We start from the raw sequence: 18456 nt of genomic DNA, 5'->3' as shown, positions 1-18456 counted from the left end.
CCATTTGTCATTTGGGCAGAACGATGGCGAGCGGTTTCCTGGTGCTCCCTGTGGTTTCGTGTTTTGAGGACAGATATGAGAGTCGTATCAATCTTCTAATTCTCTGCAAGAAAGCCAACAAGTGTAATTCCGAAAGTGTCAAACTGTTGCAGTAACTGAGAAGGTGCTGAAATTGTTGCCTCGGCAGAACTGAGGTTGTGCCTAGAATCTCATGAGCCAAGAGGCCGTATCTTCAAAACAAAGCTCACTCCACGTATCGCTGTTTTGACACAGCACATTTATTTCACTTCATGTGTTAACCGGAGAAAAATGTGATTTCTAGATTTAATATGTCATTAAATCCCTTGTAGAAACATCGACTTTGAAGACTAGTGGTTGTTTTCTCTGCATGAACACACTCGCCCACCTCCACAGTTTCTCTGTGCTCCATCTTATCCTCAGCCATGTCTCCAGGACTTTTTATCAGCTCGCGGAAACTGCAGCCACGATAAGAAGTATTGGTTGTTGCACAGCTGACAGGTCAGCTTGATAAGAGAGCAAAAAGCTCAGACCAATCCGCCAGGCTTGGTCACTGCGATGATTACAGTCCAATTTAAAAAAAAAAAAAAAAACGTTCACTTTGAAGCTTCTAATCGGAAAAGCTAAATTGAGGAAGGGTTGAAAGCTGAAGCTCCGTGTCCTCACAGTTCCCCATCTCTTTTGTCTCCCACAGGTTGGCGAGGAATGACGATGACGAGGAGGAAGCGGCCCGCGAGAGGAGGCGCAGGGCACGCCAGGACAGGATGAAGGGCAGGGAGAGTGAGGAGCCCAGCGGACAATCAGACAGTCTGGTCGTGACCAACAGCCACAGGTGACACACATTCAACACAGCTTTTGTCTTTATATATTTGTCAAAGCCGAATGCTCAGCTCCCAATGTTGGTCCAGCTGAGGAGGCAAAAGAGTAACGAGAAAAGGAGGACAACTGTCACTGTAATCCCCCCCTTCCAGTATAAATCCTCTTTCTGACGGGAGAAAATGTCCAGACAACTCAGTTGTTTGTAGCAATCTGTGAGGTGAGAAGTTATCCTTTCTTAAATTGAGACTTTGCCGAGCTCTCTGTAACTGTTGATGTCGGTCAAGCTATTCAAATATTTAATTTACAATGATAGAATTACCGTTTCAAATTGGTCAACCGTGGAGTAGTTTTTTTAAGTTTCCCCAAACCGATAGAAGAACCACTCGCTCAGCCCATTGATCATTTTTTGCATCGCGGTTACATTTAAATCAACAAATTTGACAAGAATTCCACCTTCCACCCAGTCTACGCTGTCAATACGACGACCAACGCATAGTCTCATCTTTGTGAGGCTGTTGGATCGATGGTCTTGGCTACAGTGGAAGTAGTGGCTCGCTCTGACATCGAGCAACACAGACACGGCTTTGTGGGCATGAATTCTTCCCCTCCATGAGGTCAGAGATAGACCCTGGCAACGTCCAACAACAGGGGGATTGTGCAGGAGGATGCTGAGACGGAACCCGGGGGTTAAATATCCATTGTCAATTGGGTACAAGGATACAGGGATAATGTTTGCCAGACTTTTGGGTCAGAATTTTAGGATTCATTCAGTTCCGAGTGAGGAGAATGGTATTTGGTGGGTTGAAAGAGGAAATGGTTTTTAGTTACGCAGATGGTCAGTTGGACAGGTCCAGACTTAAGTATAAAAACAACTATTTAGTAGATTGCCGGGAACTTCTGTCGAGATTTCGATGACTCCCTGAGGGCAAATCATTTTGACATTGGTAGAACTTTTCCTCTTGTATTTACAAAAAAAACTGCAGGAAGGGTAAAAATGTAACTTGAGATCTGGAATCTAAGGAAAATCTCATTCAATCTCACTCATTTTCTGTATATTTTGAGGGCTCACCAATAGTTTATTTTCAAGAATATCTGTGGTGAACGCTCCTCAATGCAGCCAGTTGACAGCATTCTCCACATACTTCTCTAAATGACTGATGTGGCAGCTCCTCTTGAACTTCCTTTTGCAACCTGGAAAGGTTTGCTTTAACATAGTTGCTCTTTCAGCACCTTTTGGGGATATTGGTGGCAAGTTGCAGCCATGCAATTGATCCTAAGTGCCAAATGTTGTGAGAAACTCTTGACTTTTTGAGAGTTAATACATTTTCTTTAATTTCCATTATTTAGCATTTTGTAGATGTAAATCCCAAGTGAGGGACTTTAATAGGGTTCTTGTTTTATTTAGTAGTTGCTCCTTTACATGCACATTAGCTACTAACATCCAGACCTGACAAATACATACAATTATCAACACAAGTATCTTGCCACTAAAAGACTATAGAACCGAATAAATATTGTGCATTTAATTAACAGCCGACGTTTGCTGCTCTGAGCACAAAAGACCACACGGAGAAATGTTTTCCTCCTCTCTCCATCTCCTGCTAGTGTGACAGAGGCCGTGTCAGTGAGCAGCTCTTACACAGGGGGCGGCGGCGGCGATGACGAGGAGCAGGCCCTGCTGGACCGCATGGCCAAACGTGAGGAGCGCCGGCTGAGGCGCATGAAGGAGGCTCTGGATAGACAAAAGGAGCTGGACCCAACAGCTGCAGATGTAAACGACAGCATCGCCGTGGATAAAAACAACGTAGAGGAGGAGACTGCATCCTCCTGGCGCCAGGGCCGTTACCGTGACAATCAGGATGAAGAGGAGGCGAGCCCTAGGAGAGAGGAGAAGAAGCGGGAGGAGCCGAGGGAGGAAGAGGATGCCGCTCCTGAGGTTGAAGAGGAAGTCGATGAGGGCGTGGATGAAGAGGTGGAGGTGGTGGAGGACAAACCGAGAATGTCTTACTTAAGAGAACAGGTAAGTCACCTGGTCGTTTAGTTCAGCCAGTCATTGTTTTATTTCTGTGACTGACAGTGCCTCCAAATGTGACGCTTGATTCTGTAGGAAACAACCGAAGGACCTAAAATGCAAAGCAAGGTACTGTCGTTGTTTTGTTTACTTGCCAATACACGTCTGTGAGGCATTCCCTGATCTTTCCTTCAAGAACTGCTGTGAACCTTTTTCATAGGAACTTGCTGAAGAAGAAACTCATTCAGTAGTCAGGGAGATTTCAAACCAAGCCAAGTCAACCAATTCAGAGGATGAGGAGGATGCATTAGCATCAGAGGAGGCTGAGGAGGTACCTGAGGATGATCATGTAGATTATTCCATGACTCTCATAAATGCCTCCGAAGAGGACAATAAGGTGTCTGAGATGCTACACTCAGAGGATAATAAGGTATCATTAATGTGGTGAGCTTTGCAGCTGAGGTGTGATGCACAGCACAGAAAATATCTCTGGGTAACTTCAGTGTCATGAATGGAAACCTTTCCAGATTCAGCCCCAAAAGGAATATTTTAATAAGGCCATCTTGTTGACTTGTGATTTATGTCGGAGCCAGACGCTGAAATTACCCAGACACCCCGTGTCGTCACAGAGTGGCTTGCACTTTTTGCAAAGTGGCCGTAATGTTTTGTGGTCACGGTGTTTTTCTGCATGTCTTCAATGTCAACCATGAGAGCAGTAACACTTCTTACACAGACTCCACTCCAAACGCTCACCGCAGCAGAGGAACATAATGTCATTTAAAATAATGGGTGTGTTTGACGCAAGGAGACATCTACCAATCATTGAGCCGTCATACCGTGTGTCCTACTTCCAGTCACATGTTTTAGTAGGTTCAATAAGAAAACAACACAAATGTCCTACTTTTCCACAAATATGTTTTAATGCATTAATATATCACACACAAACCAAAAGCTGCAGCTCTCCAACTCTGCGCCCATCTCTTCTTCCATTGGCAAACGAAACACAATGAACTAAGCATTCCATTTAGTGGTCTTGGTCATTGTGACCTGTTTTGACCTCAGTTTCATGAAGTGTTTTCAGAGCCCTTGATACGGTTACGATGCTCGAAGCCCCTTCATGTTCCTGTCAAGAAGCATTTCTTGCGACATTTGTTACTCCCTAGATTAATAAAAGTGTGACTCTTTTCTCCATTATGAGCTGCATGCGCTCCCTAATTCCCAGATTAATGCAAATGCCTAATTACAGTAAGTGAGTAGGTAATTAACAGAGTTTATTTTGAAGCCTGCCGTTAAGTAGGTCCACCAGCTAGGCTTATGATTTGTAAAAATATGCATAGAATGTGCTAGCATCAACAATGCACCGTTGTGGCCACAGGTTCATAGTATATGTTTCTCAAAAATGATGGACGTGAGTGTTCATAATACACAAGGATTATGTTTAATAAATCTTTTTGATCAGAGGTTAGAGATACAAAATATACAGTGGGCAACCCTCCCATGATGATCATATGATCGGTAATCCCGTCTCACTGGTTATCCTGGAGTGGACGCTGTGTCATTAGATGTTCTGTGTTGTTTTGTTTCAGGTGTGCGCTCGTTCTCGTTCGACATCCCGTGATGTCCCGTTCAGCCTGTCCACTAGTCGCTCCTCTGCTCACTGTCTCCTGTCGTTGTTTTCTGTGCAGGTTAATGAGACCGGCTGGGCCAAAGAGGAGCAGAGGAGGCAGAACGGAGGGCTCCACGAGGAGGAGGCTACACCCAAACAGCACAGGAAACCGGAGAGGATCCTCAGGTACACCGACGCAATGGCACTGTGGACAGCCAGGTCCGATGAATTATTCAAGAACCTCCGTTGTCTGCCAAGTTCATGTCCCAATTTGTTGCCAATACAAGTGTGCCCAATAATCTTTAAAATAGTTACCTGAATGTGATCAGTCCTTTTACAAAAATAGGCAGAAACAAAATATTATTCCATTTCGTTCCAGAGAAGCATCAATAGGATTTATGATTTATTTTTTCCCCACGTAATTCCTCACGCAAATTCAATATTTCTGATACATATATGGATTTAATACAACATGACGGTCATTTAGTCAATTATGGCCCTGATTAGAGTAAAATAACAGCGGATGGGCGTGGCTACTTTGATTGACAGATCCCTGCAGTAACTTGATATTCATGATCAAGAAATATACACATATCTACAGTATGTGAAATAGATTATTGATAGCATCAAACCCATAGAACAATATGTAGGCCTGAACTATATTACATTCTGGCACTCATTCTGAAAATAATGGAGTGGAAAAGGAAATTGGAAAATTGTTTGACACTTGTTATATGCTGATCAATGACTGGTCGATCGATTGATTGTTGAAAATCTGATTCTGAAGCATGCTGTTTACCAGTAGCAGAGCAGTAGTGTGTTTGGTCACCTGAAGTTGGTCTCCAGCGTCAAACACTGGCCGAAACTAGAGATGTGCGTTGGTATTTGTGTATATTATACTTGTTCTGTCTCTGTGTGTTTGCTTGTCCCTGAAAGAGTTTAAATATTCAGTTCCTATCAAATGTCAAGTGTGAGCCTGAATGTCGACCGGCTTTGCTGTGACCCGCATTCGTGTGCCCGTCCCAGTCGCAGCAGTGTGCGTTCCCCCGAGGTGTCCGCCGGTGACGACCAGGACGACGCTGCCCGCCTGGAGGCCGAGCTCAAGCTGGAGGAGCTGAAGCGCAGACGCGACGACGCGGAGAACGAGGAGTTCGAGAAGATGAGGCAGAAGCAGCAAGAGGCCGAAGCCGAGCTGGAGGAGCTGAAGAGGAAGAGGGAGGAAAGGAGGAAGGTGTTGGAGGAGGAGGAGAGGCAGAAAAAGCAGGAGGAGGCGGAGAGAAAAGCCAGGGAGGAGGTAAAGACGTTACTTTGTAGATGCTGAATTCAAACTGAAAATGTATTTTTCCTTGCATTTTTTGTTTTTGGAAATATACACTTTTGTGTGGTTCAAAAGAGGTTCCAAATACTTATTTGGGGAAACAACAGCTGAGTTTCAGGCGTCTAGGTCCAAGTCTCCTATTGCAATTTTTGACTGAAATTTGAGAGCAATTTCCATGGCGTGCTGTTAGCTGGAGCACATGATCCTGTATAGCCGACGTATGTTGATACACAACTCATTCTGCAGGCGCACGTAATGCTGGTCATGTGCCGTTGGCATTTAAGACCAGCAAAGCTAAATAATCCTGGAACGGAAGCAATTTAGCAGCAGGCTATTACTGCGCCAAAATGGCTACAACCTTAAGATATGTGTTTCTATCACTCAAATACGTCGTTTAAATTCAGTTGGATTTAAGTCGTATTCCTCATCTATTCTCTCTCTCTCTCTATTCTCCTCTTATTATTCTAGGAAACATCGTCAGATTTCACAACCCAAGTTCCTTTCCCTTTTTTTTTTTTTTTTTTTTTTCTTCACTTCACACTTTACGTCGATTTAGCCTTTACACCTGTGTGAGCTGAGGCCCATGCATCACACTCACAGTAGCGCCGCAGTGACGTTATCTCGCCATCCTTCACTGTTATCACGACTCGAGCTATTTGGGTCCCTATCTCATAACTCATGCATGTCATTCCTTCATCCACCTTTTCATGACTACCTCATCATTATGTATCTCAAATGTGATGAACACCGTCTTCCTATGTGTTCAAGTCTGTATTCAACCGCGCAACGTCGTCCATCTTCCCTTTTTTGTTTGCTCCGACTGAGGAATTCTCCCCGCTACCATGACTGGTCTTCTTGGTTGATCTTTGTTCTGAATGTGGCGGCCCATCGCTCACTCTCTGCCGCCATTCTTCTCCTCTTGTGTGATGTTTAATGAGGCCTTTTGGTCTGTAATTAAAAGATAGCCCACAGATACGGAGAGACTAATTAAGCAAGACAAGGCTGCTGGAGTTGGGTGATACACTGTCAAGCACCAGCCCTCTTCTGAATACAGTACAAATGGCTCATGCCTTCATTTTTATTTTAAACCGTTGATTGTTTGCATGTCTCAAGCCATCCAAAATGCCTTTTTTCCCCTGAGGCAGGCAATCACTGTAAATACGAATTTGCTTTGAGTAATTAAATGTGTCTCCGGACTGCTTCATTAGATCGAGTAAGTAAATCAATTAGAAAGTGTCTCATTGTCTGGCTTGGATGCATTGCTGATGTTGTTGATGTTGGTTGTCTTCTCATATTGGTTGCTTATGCTGTTCAATATGGCAGCACATAAACCACGGGAAAGTCATTCAACGTGTAACCAAGTCCTTGAACGGTTTTGCATTTGCTGCTCTCAGCCCTCTGGGTCTGTTCGGTCGTTCCAAGGGAAAACCCACTCGTGCACAGGAAGCGTGCTTTAGTTTCCAGTAGCAACAGTGGTTTGTTTGGAGTAAATAGAAGAGAAACGTTCGCTCGAGCAGCAATATCCTGCATGGCCGGGCTCTGAAAGATCAGAGCGCCCCCTACACATGTTCTGATAAAATTGAGATGTCACAATAAACACAAAAAAACAATCATTGAGGATTTTCTTTCTGATACTTCATCTGCTGAACTGCCTCGGATCACAACACATCTGTCTTTTTGTCCCAGGAGGAGAAGAGGAAGATGAAGGAGGAGATTGAAAGAAGGAGAGCGGAGGCAGCTGAGAAGAGGCAGAAGGTGGAGGACACCATGGACGGGGAGGGAAGACCCTTCAAGTGTGTCAGTCCCAGAGGCTCCTCGTTGAAGGTTGGTCCTCTGTCCTTTGACCTCCAACCTCTTCTCTGCGTTCAACGGGATAATAGTCAGTGCAGTATCATTTGCCAATTGGCTGTTTTTTAAACCCACATTGTTCATACTTATTGTTATGCTGCCATATTGCACATGGATTTCATTCATAAAACAGTGGGTCCTTTTAAGATTAAGTGCCATATGACCCGCTCCTGCCCTTCTCACCTCTTTAAGCTCTCCGCATGAAGTGTTATTTGACCGAGATGGGGGTGTTGAGAAATAAAAAAGAGCCTCAATGAATTAGGGGAGAACGGTGGGGGAAAAAAAAAGTACTTTTTTTTTTCTGTATTTCACTTTGCTGTTCACATTGAAATTCTGCTGACATGTAAAACAGTTTGTCACGAGACACGCTGCAAGAGAAAAAGCAGCCTGAATCAAATCTAGCGCCTGGCCCTCCCAACCTCGCCCCAAGATAAATGTTTGTCACTGCGAAGGAACGTTTAATCAACTCAAATGTGTATAAATGTTTCCAGTGTTGCCAAAAGTCAACTCCCACACGCTGAAACTCGAGGGGAAATTTCAGCTAGTGGAGAAAATCTAATTAGTGACAGTGAGCCGTGATCTCCATCTGGCCCGTCCTGGTGAGACTCCAGAATCGGGGCTGAAAAAGTGCCAGAGTTAAATGCTGCAGAAGTTAGTCCTACTTTCTGCAACCTCTATAAATTGTCAAGGTCAAAACTGTTTACTGGATATTTCTCAACGGTGAATTGGTTTGAAACTTTGTTGGAGTTAAAACGTGAATGCATAAAGGCTACTGTTTAAAAAAAAAAAAAAAACTCCACATTGTCGGGTGATTATTTTAAATTTGACATTCTCCATTTGTGGTAACTGACCAGTAGGTTTGTTCCCATACCAACTGCAGGATCAGAATGTCCTCCCGGCCTAAAATGCTGGATTGGTTATTGGGGAGTAAGTGGTTCAGTGAATTTAAACTACACACCGACAACAGCAACGCGAGTCGCTCCTCATCGTGCAGCTCTCACCAGAAATTAGATGGAGGCGAGGCCGCTCTCGATTTGCCCACGTCTCTATTTGATTATCAGCTCTTGAAATAAACAAACAAACGCTGTTCACAATCGATGATGCAAGTTAACGAGTGAGCCATCTTCTTTCTCATTTCTTTTGATCGCTGCTCATGTGCAGTAAGGATCAGGCAGGTACATCTGGAGATTTTATAGCTATAATATGCGAGGACAAGTATCTACAAATGTGTATTTTGCACTGGCACACTAGTGAAATGCCAGCATGTGCGACTTGGACATTTCAAGTACATTAATAAAGTTACTTTTTCCATACAAACAGGATTTTAGTAAACCGTTAATGGGTCAGTGAACACATGTCTGCACACATTAGTGGCAGCTCTGATGTACCGGAATCGATTTACCGTGTTTGAGGTCAGTTTTGTAAATCATTTTTAACTAATTTTCTTCCATGTTGCACTCTTCCCAGACGCAACTTTACTTTGTGGTGATGTTCACTGTAGGTACAGCTGAGTGTGTGTGTGTGTGTGTGTGTGTGGAGGGTGTTTTTTTTCGGCAGTTTAACTCGTCATGCACTGCCCCGTGTGCTGTTTATATGAATTGTTCCTTTGCAGTGCAATCCTATCGGTTTTGTTTACGCGACACTGAATTACCACAGTTCGTTGCACAGGTTCGTTTGCAAAATGCATGCATGCCGTTCAGAATTTCTGTTGTTGTGTTTTTACGCCCAACTACTCTCACGGTGGGGCTCCTGGTACGATAAACCATGAGCAACAGTGGGACGCCAGGGACCACCTCCCGGTGGAACGCACAGTCACCAGGCGCTCGCCCACATGCTATCAGCAGTGGACCAGCATAACCCCGCTCCGCACTGGAGATAAAGCTCAGTGTTCCCTGTGAGCGAAGGACAGGGCGACAGAATGAAGGACAGGCTGCTGGGATGCAGGGAAGCGATTAGGGTTAACAGGATTACTGTAACTGCGTTCGGATGGCTACGGCTCTTTAAAACGCGTCTGAGAATGGGGAATTTCCTGTCGGGAGTATTTCTGGAACTCCCACATTCGGTTGCAGCCGAGCGCAAGATCCCTTTTCACAGGGAGAGGGGGGAGAAAGGGGGAAGCTTTCTCTGCAGTTTTGTCTTTTGTCTGTTTTTTTTGTTTTTTCTGCAAGGGCCTAAGGAACTGTGCGTTGCCTTTTTTAAGAATACCATAAACAATCCTCTGAGACTCCCACAGTCCGACAGCACGTAGCCGAGAAAAAAAACGTGTGAGAGTTTTTGTGCATGTCTTTCACGTAATTTGGCCTATGAAGGGAATGATCACTTACATTGTGTGTTGCTAGTCAGAAGAATCCAGTTTAGCATATAAAAAAAACTGAGTTCACATTTTTAAAAGACTTGTTGGCAGTTATTAACCATCTAAGGACATTATGTGTCTACATGTTGACTTATAAACAGTCAGGACTTTTTTACACTGAAACTACTCATTTCAGCATTGAAAATGTTTTGTTATTTTTGTTTTGTTTATTGGCTTTAGTTTTAAAATGAAAATGTCTTCTATCTGTGTGCAATCTTTATTAACCTAGAGCTACCATCACCTCTCTCAACAGATTGGGGAAAGGGCAGAGTTTCTCAACAAGTCAGCACAGAAGAGGTACAATAATCATGTTCCCACTAACAAAGCTTTAAACTTAGGGTTTAATTCCCCATTGGGGTTGCAAATGTATTTTTCTCCAGGCACTGAGGATGGTTGACCCCCGTGTGTATAATATCCTAAGTGGTTCCATGTTGTGTACACTAACCGTTTGCTTCTGCCCAGCAGCACACTGAAGGCGGCTCATTCTCCTGTGGTGTCCAAGATCGACAACAGGCTGGAGCAGTACACCTCCGCTGCTCAGGTCAGCTTTTCCACCCATCCAGGAAGGTCATAAAATCGCAAAAATGTTGGAGGATTGAGGCAGTATTGTGGATTCCACGTTTATGATGTACGACACAAAGTTTTTATTTTTGTCGTGCAAAAGTAGGATTACGAGGCACAGCAAACATCCAAAATATTATAATACTTCTTGAAGGAAAACATAAACAAAACCGATGGAAAACTATGCAATGTATGCACATTTCAAATAGGTGACAAATACCAGAAAAAAACCCAGCCTAATTTATCCTAATAAAAGGTTTGTTTTGTCATATTTTGTGCTTTATCCAAATAGGCAGCCAATTAAACTATCTGAATATTGACTTGACTTACTTACTTATAGCTGTATTTCCTGATCGGTTTCCACTCTTTGTATGCAAAAAATATATGATTCTGGCTACTTTTCTGGGCCTAAAGGTTTTATCACCTGCACAGTCGTTGCTGTTTTTTAAAGTCCGGGTAGTGCGCTTTGATCAGAACTGCCATCTCTGCCATTCACCAGTATAATCCTACCACTCTGTACCAGCAGAGAGAGAACAAGGAATCTCGATCCCCTCGTTCTGGAGCAGCAGATCTTCCCGTGGTTACAGACAGCATCCGTAACATCAAGACCATGTGGGAGAGAGGCAACGTGTTCGGCACACCGGGAAGTGGCGGGATCCCGTTTAAGGTAAGAGAAGAGGCGGATGATAGGATGTGATTGGAGAGACCAATTCACTGGCACTTCCTGCTTTCCTGTTGCTGATGACCACCGGGCTCTGCTGACCTTTGACCTTATCCAAACAGGAAGCAGCTGTGATGAAGACAGGCGTGGCGGGTCGCATTAACGACTGGCTGAATAAAACCCCGGAGAGCGGCAAAGCGTTGGGAGGAAGGCCAGCGGTAGGTCGTCACCATAGCAACCCCCGTCACTGCTGCTAGGAAGTACAGTAAATGTACTGTACAGGTCAGAGTCCTACGACTACAGAGCAGATGCAGCGGTTTTAAATTGGTTTAAATTGACCTGCAATACGGTCCTTTTGGATATGTGTAGATTTCTGCATTATGTATTGACTTTCTCTCTTTAATCTCAGGATCTCATGTCTGAGCCATGAAAGAAATAACTACAACTATTTGTTCAGTGATGAGCGAGTTATGCCGCGGCCGAAGGAAAAAGAGTATTCTCTTCTCCAACTTCTTTTTCTTTTTTTTCGGGCGGGACTCTATTAGCCAAGAAAAAGGAAGCAGAAGCTTGTTTTTCTCCTACAGATAGTGTCATGCTACTTTGGTCTGCAGCTGTTAGCTCATCCTTATGCAAAATATGAGGTCAAGCATCCTCCGGAAAAGGAAAAACATCTGCCAACTGCCTTTTGCTATTGTTGAGTGGTAGGTGATATTGTTTACATATAGCGCATACATAATACCCGAAAAGACAAATCTGGTCAAAATAGTCCTGAAGAAGTAAATGATGTAGAATTTTAGAGCGATTTATAAAGTGTACTTGGTCATGAAACTCAACAAATTAATGCAACACCTACTTTGTTAACTTTTTAAACACTCAATATTATTATATTTGTCTTAATGGTTTAACAGTTGTCCATTGGAACAGGGACTGCATTTCTTTAAGTAATCATGATCAAAGGCATCACTCTCACTCCTATATCAGCCATTATTATTATTTATTTTATTTTATTTTTTAATAATAATATGTTCTGTACACCAGATGTTTTCAAATGGCTATTTTCTGTCTGGCACCCTCTGGTGGTCCTAAAATAAAATAAGTGCTCTTAAGCATTTTACCTTACGTATCATGCATCTTTGTTCTTACCCAATTTTCATACAAATATTTACGTTAGATGTTCTTTCCATGTTGCTTGCACTCAAATAGTGAACACAAAGCAGGAGAGACTGAGGGTAAGAAAGGAAACTTTTAATTTCAGAAATTGAGGGTCCAACAAATAAATTTTTCAATTCTAGAAATCTTTTCCAATATTCTAAGTGCTTAATGACCCACACTTCTTTTAGACAAAACCCTCTGTGCTTGACGCTGTCTGTCTGTTATTCCCTCTCCTCTACGGCTCAGATTCTCAACCATTGTTGCATAATGACAACCATTTTCAAATTGACCTACAAACCTAAACTCTGAGCACCGCTGATATTATTCTTTGTCTGCATCTCTGGTTTTCTGCCTTCCATCAAAACAGGACCTGAAGCCTGTGGATGTCACCAACAAGAGGAGTCTATGGGAAAACAAAGGTGCCTCTCCGACCAAGGTAGATATTATTTATTTCAAACTATTCACGAGTGTCATAATGAGGAGATGATCAGTGTTTTGCTCTCAACCATCTGGGAAAATTTGAATGAGCATCCAGATGAGGTTTTGACAATGCCAATTTTGCTTGTGCTCCTTAAACATGCTACACTATGACCTTTTTTCAATATTAAATACTATGACCTTTTTTCAATATTAAATACCATGACCTTTTTTCTTTTTTCGACATACTGTACTATGACTTTTTTTTTTTTTTTTGTACATGCTACACAATTACATTTTTCACTTTTTTGTGTGTTGAAACGTGTGTGGTGGAATAGCACAGGGAAATAGCAGACAAATAGAGTTATGATTAATACGGGAAACTAAGTATCTTAGATGGGAGGGACTGTTGGTGCCGTGGCTGATGGCTCAGTAAACATTGTCTGTTCGAATTCCCCACACATGACCTTGTCTCTAGTGCGCCACCGCAGAGGCAGAGGTAGCTGTGGGGGCATTGATCCCACCGGCCATAAAGAGAGACGTTTATGCATGAAAACACGAGGACCCGCTGTAGTTTAAGTAACCGGTTAATTATAAACAATGTCTTCATGGATGATGATGTAAATCACTTGTGCTTTATTATCCGCTATGCGCTAAAAGCAACGTATTTTGATTAAGGCAGAATACTCAATGACCATGACCGCTTCTAACTTTGCTTTCAGTTAGCTTCACCGTTTCACCCTGTCCGAACTTTGGTGCTTTGGTGTGTGTGTGTGTGCGTGTGCATATGTGTGTGCGTGTGTGTGTGTGTGTGTGTGTGCCTTTCAGCAAATAAGCTTGTGAGCAGATAAACAGTGAAGACATAAGTGACTTTCATAAAGATTCCTAAAAAGATAAGTCCTTAATATGTTTGGACATTGACCTATTCAGAATTAGCATGCTAACAATGATATGCTATACTACTACCTTTTTCTCACTTTTTGCAAAATGCTGTATTATTACTATATTCAACATGGTACACTGACTATTCAACACACTATACAATGACCTTTTCTTTTTTTTTACATGCTGTATAATGACTTTATTCGGCATGGTATACCATGACCCTTTTGTTCACTTTTTTCGACATGGTATTAGTACTAAAAGTATTTCCTATGGTTTTTTTTTTTTCTTCGTTTTCCAAATATCAATCAATTGAACGTTTTGTTGAAGCAATGTTGTAGAAATATTCAAATCATCTCAAGATCTTGACCCTGGTGTAGCAGCAATCAGAATAACCATCACTCGTGTTCTCTTTTCTTTTAAGAACTCTCATAGCTAGTTGACTTCACCGTTTAATCTGGAATAAGCCTGGAGAGGTAAAGGTGTAATTGTTTCCATTTTTCTTCAAAGCGCTTATCCCAGAATAACCTCGCTCTCTGCTGTCACACTGTCCACGTTTTCTCTTTGTTGTTGGCAAAGCTACTTATTTTAATCATAATGATTATATCTACGTTTTGATTTGAAAAATGCTCTGGCTGGGAATGTTATTCAAGTCCCTTCACACACAAACTGGCAACATTTTATGTGCATTTTGTAAAGGTTGAGCAATATACATCAACTGCTTTCCAAATTGCACGTTTAGGAATGAAACCTGCAAAGCATGTGTAACAAATATAAAACTGTGTAAAATAAAAGGAACAAAGAACATATAAACCAAGCTTTATATTACAGGCATTTTTAATGCTTCACACCGTTGACTACATTAACACCCATAACGTGTTAAAGCTGACTCAACAAAATCTCGTAGATTACAGTTCAGTGTAAATTCTGCGTCGTAAAAAGACCTTTAGGACCACGCCTGTTGTCCAACTGCAGCCTCAATGCTTTTTACAAATGGCTGTATCACATCACCGCTCCCTTTTCTGCCAACCACAAATCACTACTCTCAGTTCGACTTCACTTGACTTTATATGGCCCTAATGGAGAAACCTTTTACAGCCTTCTTGACACGTAAGATGCCTTGCTGAGTTGCACATTGGCCGTTTGACATTATTGAATCACTGTTATTGCCTCACATTTTTAAACAAATCTGACTAAAACCTGACACAAATAATCTGTCTCCTCTTTATTTCTATACATAGATAAAGTTGTGTTTGTAGTGCTGTTGAGATTGACTGAAGTCCCACATTTGAAAAAGACATAAAGACGGCCCACCTACCCTTTTTACTTTAGTACAGACCTTCCTACACTGGCAGTAGTGTGTTCCTGCAGCCAACCGCTGCCGTGCGGACCGGAGGTTGCGGTCCGCCACAGTGAGTAGTTGGGTTGGAGGGCACCAGACGTCGGCCTGCACTGACGTAAAAACAGGCCCTGGCTAGGAAAGGTGGTGGTTAGGGACCTTGTTATTAGCTAACCGTGCTATACCGTGATGTCAGGGGAGGTGAGCTGAGCAGGCTAATGGTTGTTGAGGGAGAACTGGATGGGTCTTTATTAATGTAAGTGGAAGCACAGAGGCGGTTCTTGGCACTTTCTCCTTTGACTGTAGGCTCTGTAAGTATGTTTTGCATCCTTTTTTACTGTACCGGTCTTCCAACTCTGCAGCCTTGTCATCCTCCTGTTCTTCGTGTCTTGCAGATGGCAGGCGGGGGGGAGACCAAATCAGTCGCCAACGGTGAGTTTTTACAAAGCACCAGAAGTGTCGGCTCAGGACGGCAGAACTCTCTAATGTGTGTGTGCAAGAGAACAAAGCGGCTCAAGCGAGCGTCTACACTGGATGCTGAACTTTTCAGAACCTCTGAAATACCAGCTTTTTCTTAGCTTCGCCACAGTACTTTTTATTTTTCTAATTGGCTTTAGAAAACAAAAGACCAGAAAGGGGAATTTTCTCAACCCACAGAGTTGACTGTGGCACACTTAGTTGAAGTAAAAAAAAAACACACACACACGCACACACAAAAAATAACGGTTTTAACCAGAAAGTTACAATGTGCTTTTTATAAACTTGTCAGCCTACTGACAGAGATTGTAGACAACCACGTCTCTCCTTTTGATCCCACCAGGTGTCTGAAGTGCAGCTAAAAGCACATGATTGCTCGCTGGCTCCTCATCACAAACAAATTGTGTTTTGAAAGAATTATCGTCTTGCAAAATAGCAAGGACATTTCTCCTAACAGAGATTGGAGGTTTGACCTTCTTGTTAAGTGTACGCCACCATGCGTTACAAACCCATCACAGCCTTCCCTGCAGTCTTTTTCCGTTTGGCCACCACAGCGCTTTAGGATGCCACTTAGGCATTGCTTGCTATTTTAAAACCAGGACCGAAACCCTCCTTTTGTTCTCCCAGCGGGAAGAAGACTGGTTTGGGCCTTGAAGAAATGTACGCGTGTGTTTGTGCAGCGCACAGCATTACACACGCATAAATGCACACCACTTTCAGCGCTGTAAAAACCCACTCAACAGCCACCTCGACGCCACTCGAGGCTTTCAGCTTTCCCACTCGCGCGCACGGCGACTTGTGCCCCTCGGGAGCGCCGCCCTGCCTCTCGCGTTACCAGTGTGAGAGGCAGTGTTCCTGCCAGGCCAGTTCGGCACAATTATAGCTGGTATGTTGGAGATTAGCACGCCATCACAGTCTGACACAGGCGATGACTGAGGCTTTGTGTGGAGGGTGTGTGTCCTGCTGGGTTTTGGCTGCAGAACCTTGCAGATATTTGAGAGGGCGTGTGAGTACGCAGCTTCGCACTCTCCACATGCTCGGCTCTATTCGACAACTACCAACTACCCTACCGGCATTTTGGTCATTTAAATCTCTTTATTCAATTTAGAACAATGGCTCAACTAAGAATGTTTGGGCCTTTTGGTCAGAGTTATTAGTGTGACGCTACTGATGGCTTGTTTTGTGTCTTTCACCAGGTATGGGACACTAATGTCTTGAAGGAGCCACGTAAACTGGGGACCACGACAATCCAAGGCTCTTCCCTTGACTTTGTCTTAAGAACCAAATAATGATTACACTCCCGAGAGGGAACCCAAGAAAACGGGAGGGACAGCAGAGACGCTGTCCTAGCACTGTACAGAAACAGCATCATATTTTGTACGGTTGCCACGTATAGTGCCTTTGCACCATGATTCTTGCTTTCTAAAAGAAACTAAATGCTGTGAAATTTGGACATTTGTAATTACTTTTACTAATTACTTTTTACATTACAATCCTGCCAGAAAGAAAAAGAAAAAACAATTCAATTTCGATTTATCTGTTGTACCATATGGCGTTCAAAGTTTCTACATTCCAAAGAGATGGATGAAATCAGTAGTCTCCCTCATACAGCACATGTTCCATCTCTTTTCTTATTTATATTTAAAGCAAAAGCTTCACACATTGCTATTTTATTCAATGTTCACCAGTTCAGGATAGAAATATAAGCACTTCTAGAATTTAGCTGATTTCACTTTTATTATTGTCTTACCAATAGTGCAGCAATGGTCTGAGTAATATATGTTAGCAGATGTGATGTTTTGAATATGACCTATCATACTGTATCTTGTATAACATTTTTATACTCGCTGCAAAAGATATTTTTGCTTTTTTGCATCCAGAAACTCTTCAACAACAGGCAGTTGGTTTTGGTGGATATAAGAGTGTTGAATAGTCAGAAGGCCATTATGACTTTTATTATTATCCTTTTGTGTTTTTTATTTATGTTTTTTTGTGTTTTGTCCTTTTCTATTTCTAGCTCTTTGTAGATTTTGTGCCTGTTTGATCACTTTAAAATCTTCAGACATTCCTCTTAAAAAGCAGCTGGACAAGGTGCCTTCACTGTACGATTTACAATGTAGGAAATCAGCTAACCAACCTGCGTTTTTTTTAGAATCTACCTTAACTTCTACTAATTACTAACTTCTTCATTGCCTGTATACCAACTCTCAAGCTCTGCTATCATTTACTAATTGATGGGACTGAAAGTAAAACCAGGCTGCCGAAGCATATAGCAAGATACTAGTAAAATACAAGGATATTTACCACTATGTAAGTCTTCTGGCTTTATCATTGCAAAATAATAACATTTATGACAGCTGAGGTACATGAAAGCCTCAAAGCAACTCAATATAATAGTACGAGTTTTGATTTTAATGTTTGTTTCACTGATGCAGTCTTAAGTAGCGCATTCCCTTTTGATAGTTTTTTTGTGCGATACAAGCTTTGATAATTGTTGGTTTGCCAGGGCATTAAATTGATCAATATTACTGCTCAAAAGTCTGACAATCACATTCCATGGCTCCTGAAAAGAGCAGGGGAGCTTGACCAAATATTTCAAATGTGATTTGATGTGACATTTATGTTTTTTTTAAGTGTTTTTTTTATTTTATTTGTACGACCTTTTGTCACAAGTTCTTCCATTTTTAACCAGACACTTGTTAGTGTGTTTTGCATAGGCTTGGCCTTTCCAAACAGACCCAATGTCATACAAGTGGGCAGTTTCCAACTGGATGAGTATTTTGAACATTGTACGCTTCACTCAACAACAGTAATAAAGACATTAAAGTATTCCACACTAAGTTTCCTCCATAATTCCTTCATTCTCCACCGGACCACATTGTAGCGCAGGGTGTTTGTTTGTTTTTTATTTTCCTTACATTTTCCTCATGCGAGTTTAAGAGGGGGAAAAAAATATATTTCCGAATTACTGTAATTCTGTATGATTGAGGCTGA

The 18456-nt window shown here is 42.3% G+C and overlaps 1 protein-coding gene across 26 annotated transcripts in view; it reads left to right on the top strand.

Moving 5' to 3' along the window:
* The window catches only part of cald1a (caldesmon 1a), a 46063-nt gene extending 27767 nt beyond the window's left edge, over nt 1–18296 (top strand). For 3 of the 26 annotated variants that reach the window (XM_040174266.2, XM_040174267.2, XM_040174265.2), the window contains 14 exons: nt 713–850; nt 2443–2857; nt 2945–2977; nt 3069–3278; nt 4534–4640; nt 5481–5748; nt 7459–7596; nt 10227–10270; nt 10436–10514; nt 11061–11201; nt 11318–11413; nt 12715–12783; nt 15381–15417; nt 16659–18296. In XM_040174266.2, the coding sequence (XP_040030200.2) occupies nt 713–850; nt 2443–2857; nt 2945–2977; nt 3069–3278; nt 4534–4640; nt 5481–5748; nt 7459–7596; nt 10227–10270; nt 10436–10514; nt 11061–11201; nt 11318–11413; nt 12715–12783; nt 15381–15417; nt 16659–16672 (1789 nt within the window). In that variant the 3' untranslated portion in view covers nt 16673–18296. Of the gene's footprint in view, nt 1–712; nt 851–2442; nt 2858–2944; nt 2978–3068; nt 3279–4533; nt 4641–5480; nt 5749–7458; nt 7597–10226; nt 10271–10435; nt 10515–11060; nt 11202–11317; nt 11414–12714; nt 12784–14070; nt 14123–15380; nt 15418–16658 lie in introns of all 26 variants that reach the window. The other 23 variants (XM_078101768.1, XM_078101769.1, XM_078101767.1 and 20 more) reach the window with 13 other exon arrangements.
* The last annotated feature ends 160 nt before the right edge of the window (nt 18297–18456 follow it).

Source organism: Gasterosteus aculeatus, chromosome 4 (assembly GCF_964276395.1).
Source record: "Gasterosteus aculeatus chromosome 4, fGasAcu3.hap1.1, whole genome shotgun sequence".
NCBI classification, from domain to species: domain Eukaryota; kingdom Metazoa; phylum Chordata; class Actinopteri; order Perciformes; family Gasterosteidae; genus Gasterosteus; species Gasterosteus aculeatus.
Note: the sequence above shows the minus strand (reverse complement) of the source record. Positions and strands in the feature narration are given on the sequence as shown.